Raw genomic sequence first — 16,853 nt, 5'->3', positions numbered from 1 at the left:
GGTGGTTCACTAAAATTCCTCTTAGAGTGGCTATTTCTCTCTCTCACTTCATGCGTGTTTTATCTCTCCACACCAAACGAAACCTTACCAGATTTCCTTACTCTTTCTCAAAAATTTGAGTTCTTGAAACCTTTGAAGGGGAGATATTTTGAGAAGGCAACTACAGTATGAGATAAGAAGACAATCCAATCATAGACAGCTAAACAATTTCTTCTACTAGAGTTGTATAACAGTACCTTCATATTGTTTTCTCAATAATTCATACCTCTGTTCTTCAATCATTTACTACCCAGTCAATGCGCTTGTCTTTCATTTATCCTTGTTTTTTTCTTTTTGGTTACATTTAATATCTGTTTTTATTTAGGTTCGTGAAAGTAGCTACTTTTATTGGGTAACTGCAATTGGGTTTTGAAAGTTCATACTTTTTAAAGCTAAATTAGTTACGTTTCGAGTTTATTGCATGAATTTTATGGAAATGACGATTTGGAATTTACATTTACATTTTTATGTTTACATTTTGGTTTTGTTTAATTAGAATGTTAATGAGGTAAAGATAAATCAAGGCGAAGCTTCCGAAATCAACACCACTTTGGATCCGAATTTTGTAGAGGTAATTACTTCAACTCTTCCGCTTTATATGTCAATGCAGTTTTTTTCCTGTTTACAATGCTGTGCAAAAGAGAAAAGAGTTGTGGTTGTGCATGGTAAAGATTTTTAATGTACAAGGTAGTATATGCATGATTCTAAATGTTTTAATATCTTGCACCTTTACATGTGATGCTGATTCTGATCAATATTTTTGAATTGGCTTTCTTTCGTTGGAAGAAAAGGAAGTGTTCTGTACTAAGTTCAATTGTGAAATCTCTCAAATCTTAAGAAGATGTACATGGACGGTGTAAAATGAAATTCCACTTAAAAGGGCAAGAGGGAAGAAAACATCAATTTCAAATTCATTATTTCTTTTGGGTTCAAATAGTAGTAATTTGTTGTTTCTTTTATGTTCTGGTGTTTGGGTTTTGCCACAGATGGTCCCAGAAGATGCAGGTGATTTGTGGATAGCTTATAATCTGATCACCGAGGGTGATACCGTCTTAATTGTCCAATCAAGTACCTTTTAGTTTCAATTTCAGATTTTTCCTTTTAATTCTTGTATGCATTGGTTTATTCCATATTTTTGCTATTTCTTGAATATATAGCTTTGCATGAATCATGGTACACATTTTTATGTTGTATTTCGAAATTAGATAAGAATGCTCTATTAGTACTGATTGTTATTGCATGTGGGAAATTTCTAGCTAAACTTCGACTTCATCTTGTAAAGGAAACATCCAATCGTATGACCTTAATATTATCTTCGTAATTCATTGTATGAAGTTTTGAGAAAAGTTTCTTCTGGAGGAAGAGATGCAGAAACTAAAATTTAAAATCAAAATAGAGGTCAAATATTTTTAACAAATAAAAAAATTCAATTCAAAATCTTGAATTATTAATAAAAACACTAAACATTTGCAGCTAGCAATCTTCAATAATCACTCAATAACCTTCTAATCCACAAGTCTATTCGACTAAAAAAGAATAAAGATTAAACACAACAAATGAGATCACAACATAACAATTAGGACTTCGTAATTTATACTAATTCTCAGCATTTTGCATCTTGTGTGTATATCGTGTTAAGCAAGTTTAAATTCATTTTATCATAAAATGACATACCTGATCATCCTCAGGGGCATAAATATATTTATTTTATCTTCGTATATAGCAACAAAATACTACGACATTGAGAATCATATTTATTTTCACTTTTATTATAGGTCCCCACTATAGTATAAGAGCCTTAATCACTGGGTAAAGATCTTTTGGCTATTTTTTTGTTTTCAATTTTCAGATGTTGAAAGAGCATCTATAACCTTTGCAACCTTCTATTCGGATTAGAAGAACATCCAGGAGAACTTGAGCTGTTGAAACAATATGGTGAGTTAAAACAACATGATGTTTTATTTATTTTCCTTGTCGATAAAATTGAACATTGATGCAAATGTTTTTCACAAGTGGAAAATTTTATTTTGATCGTACTAATGGAAATTGCAAAATACAGCTAATAGACACTAAATTTTCTTTGTAATTAACTTTAAAATTTTGTTTAAATATTTAATTTTCTTATCTTATAATATGATTATCAATATGTGTTGATCGCTGTTTTTATTTCTTTTATTTCTTTATATTTCAATTTTTAAGTTCCACAGTATAATGGATAACATTGGAGCAGCATGGGAAGGTGCTAATGATATTTGCGTTTCCATTTCTACAAAATGATTGAGACCAATTGTTTTTCCAACCATTGACAAGGTTGAATTTATGCCCTAAGTTTGCTAAATATAATATAGGATGGAAACATACTAAATCTTGTAAAAAATTTGCTTCAGTTTGAAGACTTTTATTCAATGATATTGCACCAATTTTTGGCATGGAAATAAGGTCTTGAAAAGGATAGTGGATTTCTTTCCAGATGATTGCAATAATATATTTTTCTTGTTAAATATCTCTATTTTCTAATGTTCTGAAAATTTAAATATTAGTTGATGCAACTATGACAGAAGTTCTCACAATCACCAATTAAAGATGTGAACTATTTGAAAACAAGATCCATGCCGAGCGTCCTTGACCTACAGAACTATGAGAAGAATTCTAAGAAAGGATTGTAGTCTACATATCATCTATAGAACAACTCAATCTTTAATTTTTGTTTCATCTATCTGTCTATGATTTTATATCTTATTATTTTGATCCAGTGGAATTTCTCCACATCAATTTGCTTTCTTATTACAAATTCATCTATTCAGAGATAGATGGTTGAAAATCGGTTCAAACAATTATTGTTCAAAATGTAGTTAATGAAAATTCAACATATTTAATACACTAATATTACCTTGAAAATAACACAGTCCTTGCAACTAGTTTTGGTAAAAATGTGGAAAGGGAGGCCACATGGCAACCTCCAATTGACTACTTGTTCATCAATTGGATTGTAATTTCCCAACTCTAATATGAGCCATTGGATTCCTTGGATGACTGTGATTAATTTAGATTTTCCATATGGTCAGGCTCCGTACAATTTTGAGAGAAATTAAGCCCTGTTCTCTTTATCGTTTTCGGGCCATTTTCTGTTTTCGATTTTTCAAAACGGTGAAAAAGTGTTCTCTTTCTCATTTTCGAAAACGAAAAAAAAAATTTTGTGAAGAAAACACAAAACGACTTTTTTGTCGTTTTGGGCGTTTTCAGTGTAAAACTTGAAAAAAAATTGAAAACGCGGGAAACACCTTTTTTTTATTTATTTATTATTATTATTATTTTTTTTTTTTGAGGAGGGGGTGTGGTGATTCTCAAAGTTTCAAAAAAAAATTAAAAATTAAAAATTTTTTTTTTTTGAGGAGATGGTGTGGTGATTCTCAAAATTTCAAAAAAAAATTAAAAATTGATTTTTTTTCGGTATTTTGAGGTGGTGTTGTGGTGATTCTCAAAATAAAAATAAAAAAAAAATCATTTTTTTTTTTTGAGAAACTAACAAAAAGAACGCATTTCCAACAATTTCAAAACAAACATTCAAAGCACAAAACTCAAAATGAATTCAAAACTCAAAACATAAAACTGAAACACAAAGAAAACACCCCCTTAGTCTATCTTTTTCTTAGTTTTGAGTTTCCATTTCTATTGAATATTATTCTTTGGTCTTCTCCTAGAAATTGATCTCTATAAATTTATGAGAGGTCAAGAAAATCCTTGCGTATAATCTCGTATTTGTAAATTGTAGTAGATGTATTTATCAATTGTGCACCAAGTTGTGGTGCGTGCGATTGAGCGAGCTTAAGGTTGTTCTTGTATGGAGTTTATGAGATCATTGTGTTATCTATGACTAGGTTTTGGAGAGTCTGAATCTTGGTTCTCCTTGTACATTAATTCTTCTTTAAAGGCTAGTTTCACATAGTATTTGGGCTAATCCTGAGCCCCCAGATTAGGCCATTTAGTACTGAACTGGATGAACATATCTTGTGTTATTTGTGTTGTTTACTTTTCTGCAATTTATGGTTTGTGATTGTCATTGATTGATTTTGGGCAAAATCCTAAAAAAAAATCTGGTTCCAGAGCTTGAATAAGGAATTTTGAGTATTTTTCATTAAAATTTTTTTGATTAGACATCTTTGATGAAATCTGTTTTTCGAGTGACAGTAATCTGAAATTTTTGAAAAACAATTATAGTAGTCTGGGTCATGTACTCGTGTTTTGAGTAATATATTGGCTGTAAAATTGAAGGCCTCTACGGTTTCTTGAAATAATTTGATATGATATTTTAGTTTTCTAACAATTACAAATATTTTTGCTTTAAGTATTTCAGATTGTATCCTTTACTGGTTTCACTAGCTTGGCGGTGGGCCTGCTCGATTCTTGGCTTCTTGATAAGGAATCAGAAAGTATTAAACTGTTATTCAACAATTTGGGGGAGATTATTTAAATTTTGAATTAACTTTAAAATCTCATGCAAGTTTTGGTCCTTTGATGCATGCTAAAAATTGATATGTGTTACTATTAGATTGCATAACTATTAATAGATGAATTAATAGTTATTTCTTGATATTACACATATCTGCAATACACAATCCCTGTAATATGTTATTCATTACTGTCTAATTCTGGAAATTGGTTCCTGACTGATTTGTAAAATCTAATTGTGTTGTTCAAAATATTTTTCTGCTCATTTGGAAATCTAAAAATAAAATTACCAAATGGCCTTGAGTTCACACCACCTTTTATCAAAGATGTTATGGATTTGATGATCAAATTGTCACAATTCGATCGAAATGGGAATTACTCGATATGGATGTAGAAAATGTGGGTCATATTGGTCCAACAAAGGGTTGCTAATGCCCTTTATGATTGTGAAACATTTTCTGCCGAATTAAAACCTAAACCTACTGAAATTGAAGAAATGAATGAAATTGCATATAGTTCTATAATTTTGCATTTGTCTGATCATATAGTTAGACAAGTAGACGAAACTAACAAAAGCTAGGGATTTATGAACTGCACTTGATGCTTTATTCCTAACTTGCCAAATAGGATTTACCTTTTAGAGTAATTTTTTAGTTTTAGGATGGACCCAGGAAAGATTTAGAAATGAATCTAAGCGATTTTAACATAATTGTGATGAGTCTTGCATATAAAGAGAAGAAATTTGATGTTGAGGATTTGACCGTCATTTTTTTAGATTCTCCGCACGATTCTTAAAATGATGCAATAAAATACTCTAGGACAAGTTATCACAAGCAATTGTAATAGTTGCCTTGAGATCAAGAGATTTAGAAGTTAAAAAGGAATCAAGAGCCTCTAGGGAAGAAAATATGATTGTAAGAGGTAGGAGTGTAAAGAGAGAGAATAACTTTCAAGTAAAGAAAGTAGAAGGAAAATCTAAGGAGAGATTTAAATCCAAAGATAAATGTAATAAGAAGTGCTATGGTTGTAGAAAGTTAGGGTCCTTTAAGAGTGATTGCTTCAAGTGAAAAAATAAAAATAAAGTAAAATGATCAAAACAATGTGGAATTGAACAATTCCATTGTTGGTCACGAATTGTTCAGCTTACATGTTATGACTATGTCGTGTGAAGACATTAGCCAAGACTAGATTTTAGATTTAGGCTTTACATTCCACAATTGTCTCGTCAAGGCATTGTTTTACAACTATAGTGAAATTGAACCTAAAAGGTTTATATGGGTGATAACAATTCATCTACCGTTAGTGGTACTGGGGACATAGCCATCAAGATGTATGATGGTATTTTCAAGCTATTAAGAAATGTAAAATATGTCCCTAATCTAAAAAGGAAAAATCATATACTTGGGAATCCTTGAGGATAAAGGAGATATCTTCAAATTTGAAAATAATACACTAAAAGTCATGAGAGGATCCCTAGTTGTCATGAAAGGATCTAAGAAAAATGGGTTGTTCTACCTGATGGGTGATGCCATTACTTCACAACTAGCTAATCTCTATAGTGTTACTGATGATAATCTGAATTGTGGCACAAAAGAATGGGGCATATATGGAATAAAGTTTTGAAATATTTGAGCTTCCAAAATTTACTTGGTAAAGGTCTTGTTGATCCACTAAACTTTTATGAGACTTGTGTGTTGGGTAAATCTCACAGGGTGAATTTTGAGACAAGATCACATACAACTAAGAGACCTTTAGATTATGTCCATGTAGATTTGTGGGGGCCTGAAAAGCATCCCAAATTTGGTTGAAATAAGTACTTTCTGTCCTTAGCAGATGATTATTTTAGAAAAGTATAGGTTTATCCGTCAAAGGATAAATTTGAGACTTTCATAAAATTAGGACTTAGCTTAAAACTGTGGAAAATCAATTGGATAAGAAGTTAAAAACTTAGAGAAATGATATTGGTCTAGAGTTTTGTAACTTGGAATTTGATAACTTTTGTAAGCAAAAAGGATTCATGAGACATGATAGTTAAGTACACATCCCAACAGAATGGGGTTGCAGAAAGAATGAATATGACCGTCATGAATAAGGTCAGGTGCATGCTAATCAGTTCAGACCTTGCTAAGAGGTTTTAGGTTGAGGCTATATGCATTGCTGCATTTGATTAATGGATCTCCATCTAGTTCTGTTGAGTTTAAAACACCTCAAGAACTGTGGACTGGATAGTCACCAAATTTAACACGTTAGAGTGTTTGGGTGTGTAGCTTATGCACACCAAACTAAGGGCAAGTTGGAGCCTAGAGCCATTAAATGTTTTATATTAGGTTATCATGAGGTTAAATGTTACATGTTGTAAGTTATAGAGGTACCAAGTATTAAGATCATCAATGCTGAGATATTGTGTTTAATGAATTTGAAATGTCATGTCTAAAACCCAAACATGATGATTCTGATAAAACTGACTAACAAGAAAATTTCCAAATGAGGTAAAGTTGACAAAATATAACTTCACTCAATCTGAAAAAATAAAATAAAAAACGAACATGTATTTCCTTAAGAAGGAGGTAATGAGAATGAACCCGTGATTGATGAGATTGATGTACCTCATGAATGAACTGGATTCGAAACTAATACCTTGATAATTGAAGAGAAACTTATCCAAGATTATCAATTAGATAGTGATAGAGAAAGAAGTCAAATTAAACCAAATCCAAGATATGAGTCTCAAAACTTTATTGATTTTGCCTTAGTTTCAGGTGAAGGCATTGAATATTCATAACCTTTTTTCTTTTAAAGAAGATATGAATGGGCCTAAATCTATTAACTAGAAAAAGGCAATGGAGGAAGAAATGCAATCCTTAATTGAAAATACGATTTGGAGATTGGTTAAGAAGCCTAAAGGTCAAACAACCGTACAATATAAGTGGATTTACAAATTAAAAGAAGGAAACAACCCTCCCGATCCTTTGAGATATAAAGTCGAGCTTGTAGTCAAATGCTTTGCTCAAAGAGAAGGGACTAACTATAATGGAATATTTTCCTTTGTCTTTAAATATAAAACACTTAGATTAATTTTAGCATTAGTTTAATTCAATTGGCAACGTGAACAATTAGTTGTTAAAGCTACTTTTGGACATGGGGAATTGGAGGAAACTATCTATATGAGGAGACCCATAGGTTTTGAGGTAAAGGAAAAAACGGACTTGGTTTGTAAATTGAAGAGGTTTGATAGATTAATCCTTAAAGGAAATGTAGATGCTGACTTTGTGGGTAACAAAGATAAGAGGAAATAAACTCTCTCTTATTTCTTCACATTGGAGGATAATTGTATAACTTGAAAATCCCAATTACAGTCTATTGTGACACTATCCGGTACTAAAGCTGAATATGTGGAAATGACTGAAGCTGTGAAAGAATGCATTTAGTTGAAAGGCATTTTGAATGAATTGAATTTTTTGCATTATTCTCCCATTATTCTTACTGATAGTCAGAGTACATTGTTACTTAGTGCCTGTTTGAGCCACATTATCTCAAAAAAATACATTCTTAAACAGTTATTTAACATAATTTCAACCACACATTCTTCAATAAAATAATATTACACAGATCAAAAATTTTTTCCTTATTTTTTAACCACATATTTCTCATCAATATACTATTCAAGAATGCATTATTACCAAAATAATGTAGCTCAAACACCCCCTTAATTAAATTTTTGGCTATCATGAGAGGTCAAGACATATTGAGGTGAAGCACCATTTTCTTAGAAATAAGATAGCCTTAGGTGAAATTAATATTGAGAAATAGTAAGTTTAAAGTTTGTTTATCATTTCTACATATTGATAATAGGTAATTCTTTTGCAGGTACTTGGGCAATGACAATGATCAGCTTACTATGTGAATCATTGCAACTAAGAGAGTGTATTTCGTGAATCAATGCGAAGATTGAAAGAAAACATGTTCCAATAACTAACAATTAACTGAGAATTTTTTGGTAAACTTGTTGTAAGGAAGGCCACATGACAACCTCCAACTGGCTACTTATTCATTACTTGGATTGTGCTTTCCCAACTCTAATTTGAGCCATTGAATTTCTTGGATTGTTGTGATTAAACCACATTTTTCATATGATCAGGCTCCATATGATTTTCAGAGAACTTAAGTCCCTTTTCTTCTTGGTTTTGTGTCTCTCTCTCTGAATATTATTCTTCGGTCTTCTTCGAGAAAGTGATCTCTGTAAACATGCGAGAGGTTGATGTACCTGAAAATCCTTGTGTATAGGCCCGTATGTGTAGTCTGTGGCTGATATATTTGGCTGTAGTAGATCGGGTTGTGGTGCGTGTGATTGAGAGAGCTTAGGGTGGTTCTTGTATGGGGTTTTTGAGATTATTGTGCGATCTTTGACTAGGGTTTGGAGAGTCTTGAGTCACGGTTCTTGTGAACCTTGTCCATTAATTCCTCTTTGAAGGCCGGTTTCATATAGTGTCTTCAATATGTTGGAACTTATTTCTTTATGATAAATAAAAATAAGTGCGATATCATATGTCATTTTATACTTTTGGCTTAAGAGTTTCGAGAATGTTTGAAAAGCACAAATTTCCACGTTAATATTTCTTTTGGATGTTTAATGATTTTACTAAACTTTGTCACTAAGATGGAACCACCTTTGAGTCAATTTACCATTCCTTTTAAGTCCATACTACTTTCTTATAAAACGAGAGAAATGTAACATTTAATTAATGCCCTTAACAAAGTAACAAGAGCAACCTAATACAAGGCAGCTTAACATTTTACTGTACATTGGCATGTATTCCTCAGACTTCTGGTGGTCAGCATTTGTCGCAAACTGGAGGGATCTTCCGTATGTTGCGGTAACAACATGAATAAGGGCATTTGCTGGTGCATGCCGTTTATTCAAATTATAAAACAATGGTTTCTGTATGAGATATAGAAAAAATAACACTAATCTTTACTGTGAATCAATCACTTGTGAACAGAATGAAGCTTTTCCATGGCAAAGGAGGAATCTCTTTTAACCCAACTCAAGCTAAAGAAAATTATTCAATAGTCACTGCTAACCGCTATCTAGTTGATGAATCATAAGAAGACAATTCATGATTCATATGTCTAGTAATAAAGAATAATCAAATTGAGTTCATGAATTTACCTAGGTCAGTTTATGGAAGGGGTGAAATTAATGTTATTCACACACTTCGCAGGACATATACTAGATACATACTACGAAAAAATACCACAGGAAAAAAAAAAATGAAAAAGGAAGGATTTCAAGTCTTACCAAAATATATTCTATTGGGGCTCCTATATACACAAGAACAAAGAGGTAACCAACCAACTCTGATCAATGGAAGACGATCATTCATAGTTGCTCTCTAGATTGCTTGAGTATTTCTTTCACAATAGTGAAATGAAATGCCTTACCGATCTTTATAGATAGGGCTGGATGTCAAAGCAAATACAGAGAACAAAGAAAAAACTTAATGGCAACCAGATTCTGAGTATCAGTCGTTCAATTCTAATGAATGCATGTATAATTTCCAAATTTACTGGTAACACGACTTGGCATATTCATGCAGCTGTACGTTACCCATACTCCAAAATGGATGAGAAATATCACTTTATATCATTCAATATCACTCCGAAGAGCGAAACTTTCACCCAAACAAAAATTAAGAGGAGAAATGAATACTTAACGTCAAAAATATAAATATTCATAGCTAATAATTTTAATGCATCCAACAATGCACCAGATTGACAAACCTTTTAAAGGATGCTGTAAATGTGTTGAAGGACAAGACTTCAACTTGCAGCTCTTTGTGGCACCACTGAAACATCGATGCACAAGGAACTGAGGAAAAAATAAACTGGGATGGCATCCATTCCACAAAATCAATGGACAAGAACTCGGCTTATCTCTTTCTCGATCATAGCTTCTGTCAATCTTGATTTGATAAGCTGATCATTAGCAAATAGAATAAATGGAACCAGCATTTCCAACATTGCCTGAAGGGTTTACAGTGCCAGATCAATTCATCCAAAGAGCAAAGTGGAAACACAAGTTCTGGTAATAATCAACTTTTAATAATTTACAGGTATCCTAAAAATCACCATATAAAGAAAATATGTGGTTTATTCTGTGTCAATTTGAGAATTTTCCCAAATTTACATTTGAAAATCAGATTCTTCTATCTGTACAACAATTTTATTTCACATCATATTAAGTATTCGTAATACATCAAGAACAGGGCATCAGGGGAATCTTTAGGCAGGCTACTGATGTATAGGTAGAAACGCAAGACATCATCTCTAGAAACAGTGTCAGCATCAACCACATCATCGTTGCATGTAAGAACCCATAGGTCTCTTGACTCTACTCTCCTTATGCCACCACGACAAAATGGACACGACCCCGATCTTGTACTCCTAAAAGTTGCAAAGGCCAAGAAAATTAGTCAGCCAACAAATAGAAATTTTACTTCAATACTGGTTATCAATAATGAAAATATGGGAAATTGCACCATTGGTTCGCAACCTACAGCCCATCAACCTCTCACCGTAATAGCAAGTTGATTTCCAACCTTTGAAAAGGAGCAAGTTATCCCTCAACGTTTTGTTATTATTGCACAAATCTGTCCTTAAAGCCGAAAACTATGCAATTATTTTTGTTAAATTGTCATGCGACCTCATGAAGACACACCTCACTTACAAATTTCTAAACACCAACCAAAATGGGGAAACAGAACCTAGCTTCAAGAAGTTGGAGAAATGAGGGTCTTTTTGCGATTTAACAGAAATTTTGGCCAGTTTTGAACTGACTCTGCAACTCTGATGAAAAATTAGACCAACTTGCTACTCAAGCAATAGATTAGGAACCAACAATGCAAATTTCCCTGGAAAAATATGCACACCAACACAAATATCATGCTATTTACCAATTGCGGTAGCAGTTTATGCACATTTCATGGCAGCAATTAGGCAAGACCATCTTGGTGCAAGGCTCTAAGCATATCCCACATTCTTCATCTCTTTGTGAATCAAAGTTGGAAACCCCGCCATCTCCTAGTCTCTTCTGGCCAATGCTTTTCAGATGAGGATCATCATGTCCAGTACTACCCAGCTCTACAAAGTCACTCTGGAGTCGCTCCAGTGATGGCAATATGACAGCTGCAATTGTGTTACCTTTTTAAGCATGTACTAAGAATAATTGCATAAATTAAAAATGGATGTCATTTTTCTCTAAAGTAAATAGAATGATTAACTGACGAACCATAAAAGTCTTTAATACTTGCTTTCCTTCCCCGTGTCGATATTTTCGGCCTACCGTCTGTATATACCTGTGTCACAATAGAGAGATCTTATCAATTAAAAAAGTTGAAACAAATTACGGACGAAACTTAAGTAATAATTCATCAATTTTTTGGTCTATAACTATTCAACAATGTATAATCTCAGAACGAAAGGAAAACAAAAACTGGACCTTGTAAATAAGTATGTGGAAAAAATTGAAATATCTAGGGAAAAAGCACGTGCACGAACAATCCATCCATTGAAGCAAAAACAAAAAGAGAGGCGCCAATTGATTGTAAACCAATTTCATTTTAAGTTGCGCACCATCCTTAGCTTTCGGAATTGCTGCAGCCCTGTAATATAAGTAATTAACACAAAATATTCAGCAAACAAATTGTTAATCTATTCATTTCCATTTGTTGATTTCGTTATACAAAAAATAGAACCAGATTAAAGACTGTTGGTCCTAATGGTAATTGGCTTTATCCATATCCATAATCATAGTTATTTGAGTTGTAATTTAATTCAAATTAGTTTGGGGTTGGTAGATTCCTAAAAGTAGGTTGCGCATAGTGAACAGCGACTCCACCATTCAAGTGCTCAGATCAGGAGTATTGCCACTCGCTTGGTTTGAGGTTATCGCTCAAAGTGGCGGAGTTACCACTCGCTAGGCGCCAGGCGCAGCACTCAGGCAGTGTATTTATCCAGACAGAATCTTGATTCGATTTTAACAGTATTTTTCAATCCTATTTCACCTCAAATACTACCTATTTTATATATATATATATATATATATATACATACACACACAAGCATAGGTCCATCCCAAATGGTGTTGAATCATTATTTCATTATAGAGATCATATTAAAGATCCAAAACACATTCAAAGATCTCTAGATTCAACTACTTAATTATCGATTCATAAATTCATCCCAAACATTGTTTCATTATTGGTTGAGCCTTAATTTTAGTCTAGAGAACATTCTTTGAAGATCAAGTCCTTGTTTTTATATTCTCTTGCCTCAACCATAGATCAAAACATAGAAAACTCATAGATCAAACACCAAAAATCCTTAACTTCACCTATAAGCATTCAGAATTCTAAAGCTGGAAAAGAGGAGCTTAGAGTTCCAGCGCTTGCTTTTGATCTATACGTTTATATGATTGTTTAAACTTAGGATTAATGGGATTAATTACTTAAATCATCTCGAAACAATAATTAAGCGACTTTTGCTTGTTACTTTTTAATTCCACGAGTTTGGGTCTAAATATTTCCCAAGAAAGGCCATTAGTTCCCCCATAAAGCACACAGGGCAATGTATGTAACCTCATTTTAGGACAATCCTAGAGAAGCAGAAAAATGATCAAAATGCTGCAAGAAATGGTATATCGATTGTCCTCTTACAAAATATTCAAGTATTATGCCCTCAAGAATATGTACTACAAAATGGAACCCTAAGTGCATGAACGGTGGCACTTGACGGGATTGAAGAGTATAATTGACAAGATTTCTTTTTACCCCTGTCCAGTATTCAGAACAATTCTAAGAAAACCAAAGAATAACCACCCAAAAAAGAAATATCAAGCTCAAACCCTCAAATTGCTTCTTTATTGATTTGAAAAATAAAAAATAAAAAAAATTCTTAAAACTAACCTTTTAAAAAATATATAAAAATAAAATAATAAAATAATAAAATAATAATAATAATAATTCTTTATTCATCTCCTTCCTCCAATTTCATTTTCATCCTCCTTATCCCCAGAAAGTCCACCTACCACCACGGCGTCCTATCCCAGCCTCCTCCAGCACGGCCGCCGCAGCCACCACCCCCACCAACTTTGTTGACAACGAAAACAAAATCAGAGATCGTTTGACTTAATTGGGATCAATTATCATCGAGGTGTAGTCGTTTCAAATTCTTTAAAAAAGAAGGATACTTTATATGATGAACATAATTAAAATTGTCGTACATAAAAACAAAAATTATTCTTTCTAGACTACAAATTAGAAAGTAAATTGAGCTCTGAACCTGAAAACTTACATAGCATTTGCATACTGTATATCGGACTCCAAAACTTTCAAAGTTTCATTGTAAGAACTCCCCACCTTTTGATAATACATAACCTCCATCTCCCTCTCTTCCGTCCACAAAAAAGAGCCCTTTTTTGGAAAGTAATTAAAGAGCCCCTCAAGCTGCGAAAACAAACCCCAAAATTTGATCCTCGCTCCTTTACTTTTTAGAAACCCAGTATAGTTTTCATTAGATAACGAATAGCAGATAGAGGAACAATAAAAGGGGGGGGCTCCACTTTTGAAATATTAATATATATTATTGCAAGATTCCAACTTTATATGCACAATCTTTTGTAAGGTGGCGGCTTTGACCAGACTGTTTTGAAATTTACTGCAGCTCTTCCCCTCTCTAGATGCCTCTTGGCCTTCTTTGAGCCACGTTATGTTCATAAAAATGAATTTTTAAGTAGTATATTAATGAAAAATATATGATTAAAAAATAAAAAAATTTAAATTTAAGTATAATATTATTTTATTTTATTAAAAAATATATAATTAAAATAATATTAAATCATTATTTAAATATATATTTGTTTTGAAAGAAATAGACTCAAACAGGCTTTTAATTGAAGGCCATGAAATAACAAATGAAGCAGAATATTTTTTAAAGGAAAAAAAAGTACAATAATGTCAAAAAAAAATAAAAAAGTTTGAACTGCAACCTTGAGGGTGTCTACCATCCCCTTTTTGGAGTATCGTGAAGAAAGGTACAATAATGTAGAGAGGACTATAGGTGGCGTACTTGTGTTTTAGCCTGTGTTTCTATATATATATTTTTAAGTTATTAATAAATGTTTATTGGATAAGAATTAAAATAATTCCAATCACACATTCATAATTACTATTTATTTATTATCCACATATTTAGTAAGAAACATTATTATTTTCTTAAAAAATAAGGGTGTATTTGGCCTGCTATTTTCAAGCCATTTTCAATTTCCAATTTTGAAAAATAATGAAAGCATATTTGGTCAACGTATAAAAATAGTTCAAACCCTTAATGACTATTTTCATAAAAATTCTAAAAAAAAATTAATTGAACACATATAAATATGTTCTCTAATTTTTATTTTTATTTTCTATATTTTGAACTAAAAATATTATTTATTTTATTTTACTTTTGTAGCGAGAAAAAATATTTTAAAGTTCATCAACTTTAAGATGTATATATTACTGTATAATATATTCAAATAAAATTATTCTATTTTTACATAACTATCAAATTCAAAGAACAAAATGTTATAAAACAATTTATTTATTTTTTAAGAGGGTGTATGGGAGCAATTTTTATGTAAAAATATATTTTGTAATAGTAAATTAATGGGAAATGTGTTGTTGAAAAATAAGAAAAAGTTTTTGATTTACGTGTAATATTATTTTAATGAAGAATGTGTGGTTGAAAAGAAGAGAGAGAAATGTATTTTGAAAAATATTGGTACCAAACGAGGTAAATTTCAAATCAAACGTGTTTTCTAGTTTTTTTAGTTAGAGAAATAATTTTTTAAAATGACTAATCAAATACGTTTTTAGCAATCTTAAAATAGACCTTCAAAATTGAAAACTAAAAATGAATCTAAAAATTAAAATTGAAAATTAAAACACAAATCAAACAATCACTAATAATTATATACAAACCTTAGTTAAATAGTGCTTATCTACTCCTAAGATTAATTAAAATAATACTCATTATTATTAATATCATAATGATGGGGGCAGTTAACCTGAATTTTTCCAACTGGCAAATATATTTTAAATTCTATATTGACTTAAATTATTTTGTTGTAATAGCAAAAGATGAAACTTTATTAATAAGAGTGAATAGTATCTTTTAAGGTTTTTATTTATTTATTATTATTATCCAAAGAATCTTAATATATTTTTTATTAAGGGATATTCTTTCATTACAAAAGTTACGAATTCACAGGTAATAATAATTCAGATGATTTTTTATTTAAAAAAATAGAAAAATAATTGTTTTCCATATGTCAGCCATTTTTATTTTTTATTTTTTTTGGCTCCCTCCCTAGATATATTGTGACTGTAGTTTTGTTGTATTAATGTCCAAAATCTTTGCTCATTGTCAAACTTATTTTGCTAATGTTTGTTTATAATTGCATTTTTATTTTTATTTTTTCATTAATTAACATATTTTACATTCAGATATTCTATTAGGGTGCGTTTGATTGTAAGCATGGAATTTGCTTGGAAAGAAAATAAATTCTAGGTAATTCAATTGCCTAGAATTTATTTGTATGAAAATTGTTAATTAAATGTGTTTGATTGATTTAATTTTCAATTTAAAAAATATTACACTTGTCCATTTTTTATTGGTGGGTTAATGAGAGAGTGTGGATAAATAAGAGAGAGAAAGAGAGAGTGAATTCCGTAAAAAATAAAATCATACTCTTTCTAAAGAAAATATTTTCCTTGATTTTTAGGAAAATATGGTCACGTGATCAAAAGTGAGAAAATATTTTTTATGAAAAAAATGATAATCAAACAGCACAAAAGTAGGATTTTTGGTGAAAAAACACATTTTTCATGGAAAATAAGTATACCAAGAAAAAGAGGAGAAGAATTGAAAAAGTTTGGTCAACTTTTGTGGAGTTGAGACCTCTCTTTCATTGAACATAAATTCAATAAATTCTTGATAAAAAATAAAATAAATATTAATATGAACATTAAAGGCCGTTTAAAAACTCGTTCATTGCTGATAATCATGATTAATTATTATTTTGCATTAATTTGTTAAATTACGGCGTTATTATAAAATAAACATTTTTGCTTGTGTCTATTCCATTACAAGTCCTATTATAGTCTAAAATTTAAGAGAGGTGTCAATATGTGCAACTGTAGAAGTTTAGTGGATAAGATTTATTAAATACTTTGAATCATCATTTGTTGGTTTGGGATCAAATTCCATTGCTCAACATACACATGAAAAACATGTCCACGTGGTTATAAATTATCCAAACTTTTCAA

At 31.3% G+C, this 16,853-nt stretch overlaps 1 protein-coding gene across 1 annotated transcript; it reads right to left on the bottom strand.

Moving 5' to 3' along the window:
* Positions 1–10,568: 10,568 nt before the first annotated feature.
* Positions 10,569–14,113, bottom strand: LOC111406294. Its single transcript, XM_023035645.1, has 5 exons — positions 13,840–14,113; positions 11,987–12,149; positions 11,777–11,843; positions 11,442–11,673; positions 10,569–10,932 (listed from the first exon to the last, which is right to left on the bottom strand). Exons 1-5 carry the CDS (start codon positions 13,926–13,928, stop codon positions 10,722–10,724), a joined length of 762 nt encoding a protein of 253 aa, XP_022891413.1. The 5' UTR covers positions 13,929–14,113; the 3' UTR covers positions 10,569–10,721.
* Positions 14,114–16,853: the final 2,740 nt, after the last annotated feature.

Source organism: Olea europaea, chromosome 12, assembly GCF_002742605.1.
Source record: "Olea europaea var. sylvestris chromosome 12, O_europaea_v1, whole genome shotgun sequence".
NCBI classification, from domain to species: domain Eukaryota; kingdom Viridiplantae; phylum Streptophyta; class Magnoliopsida; order Lamiales; family Oleaceae; genus Olea; species Olea europaea.
This window is presented reverse-complemented; position numbering and strand designations above follow the sequence as displayed.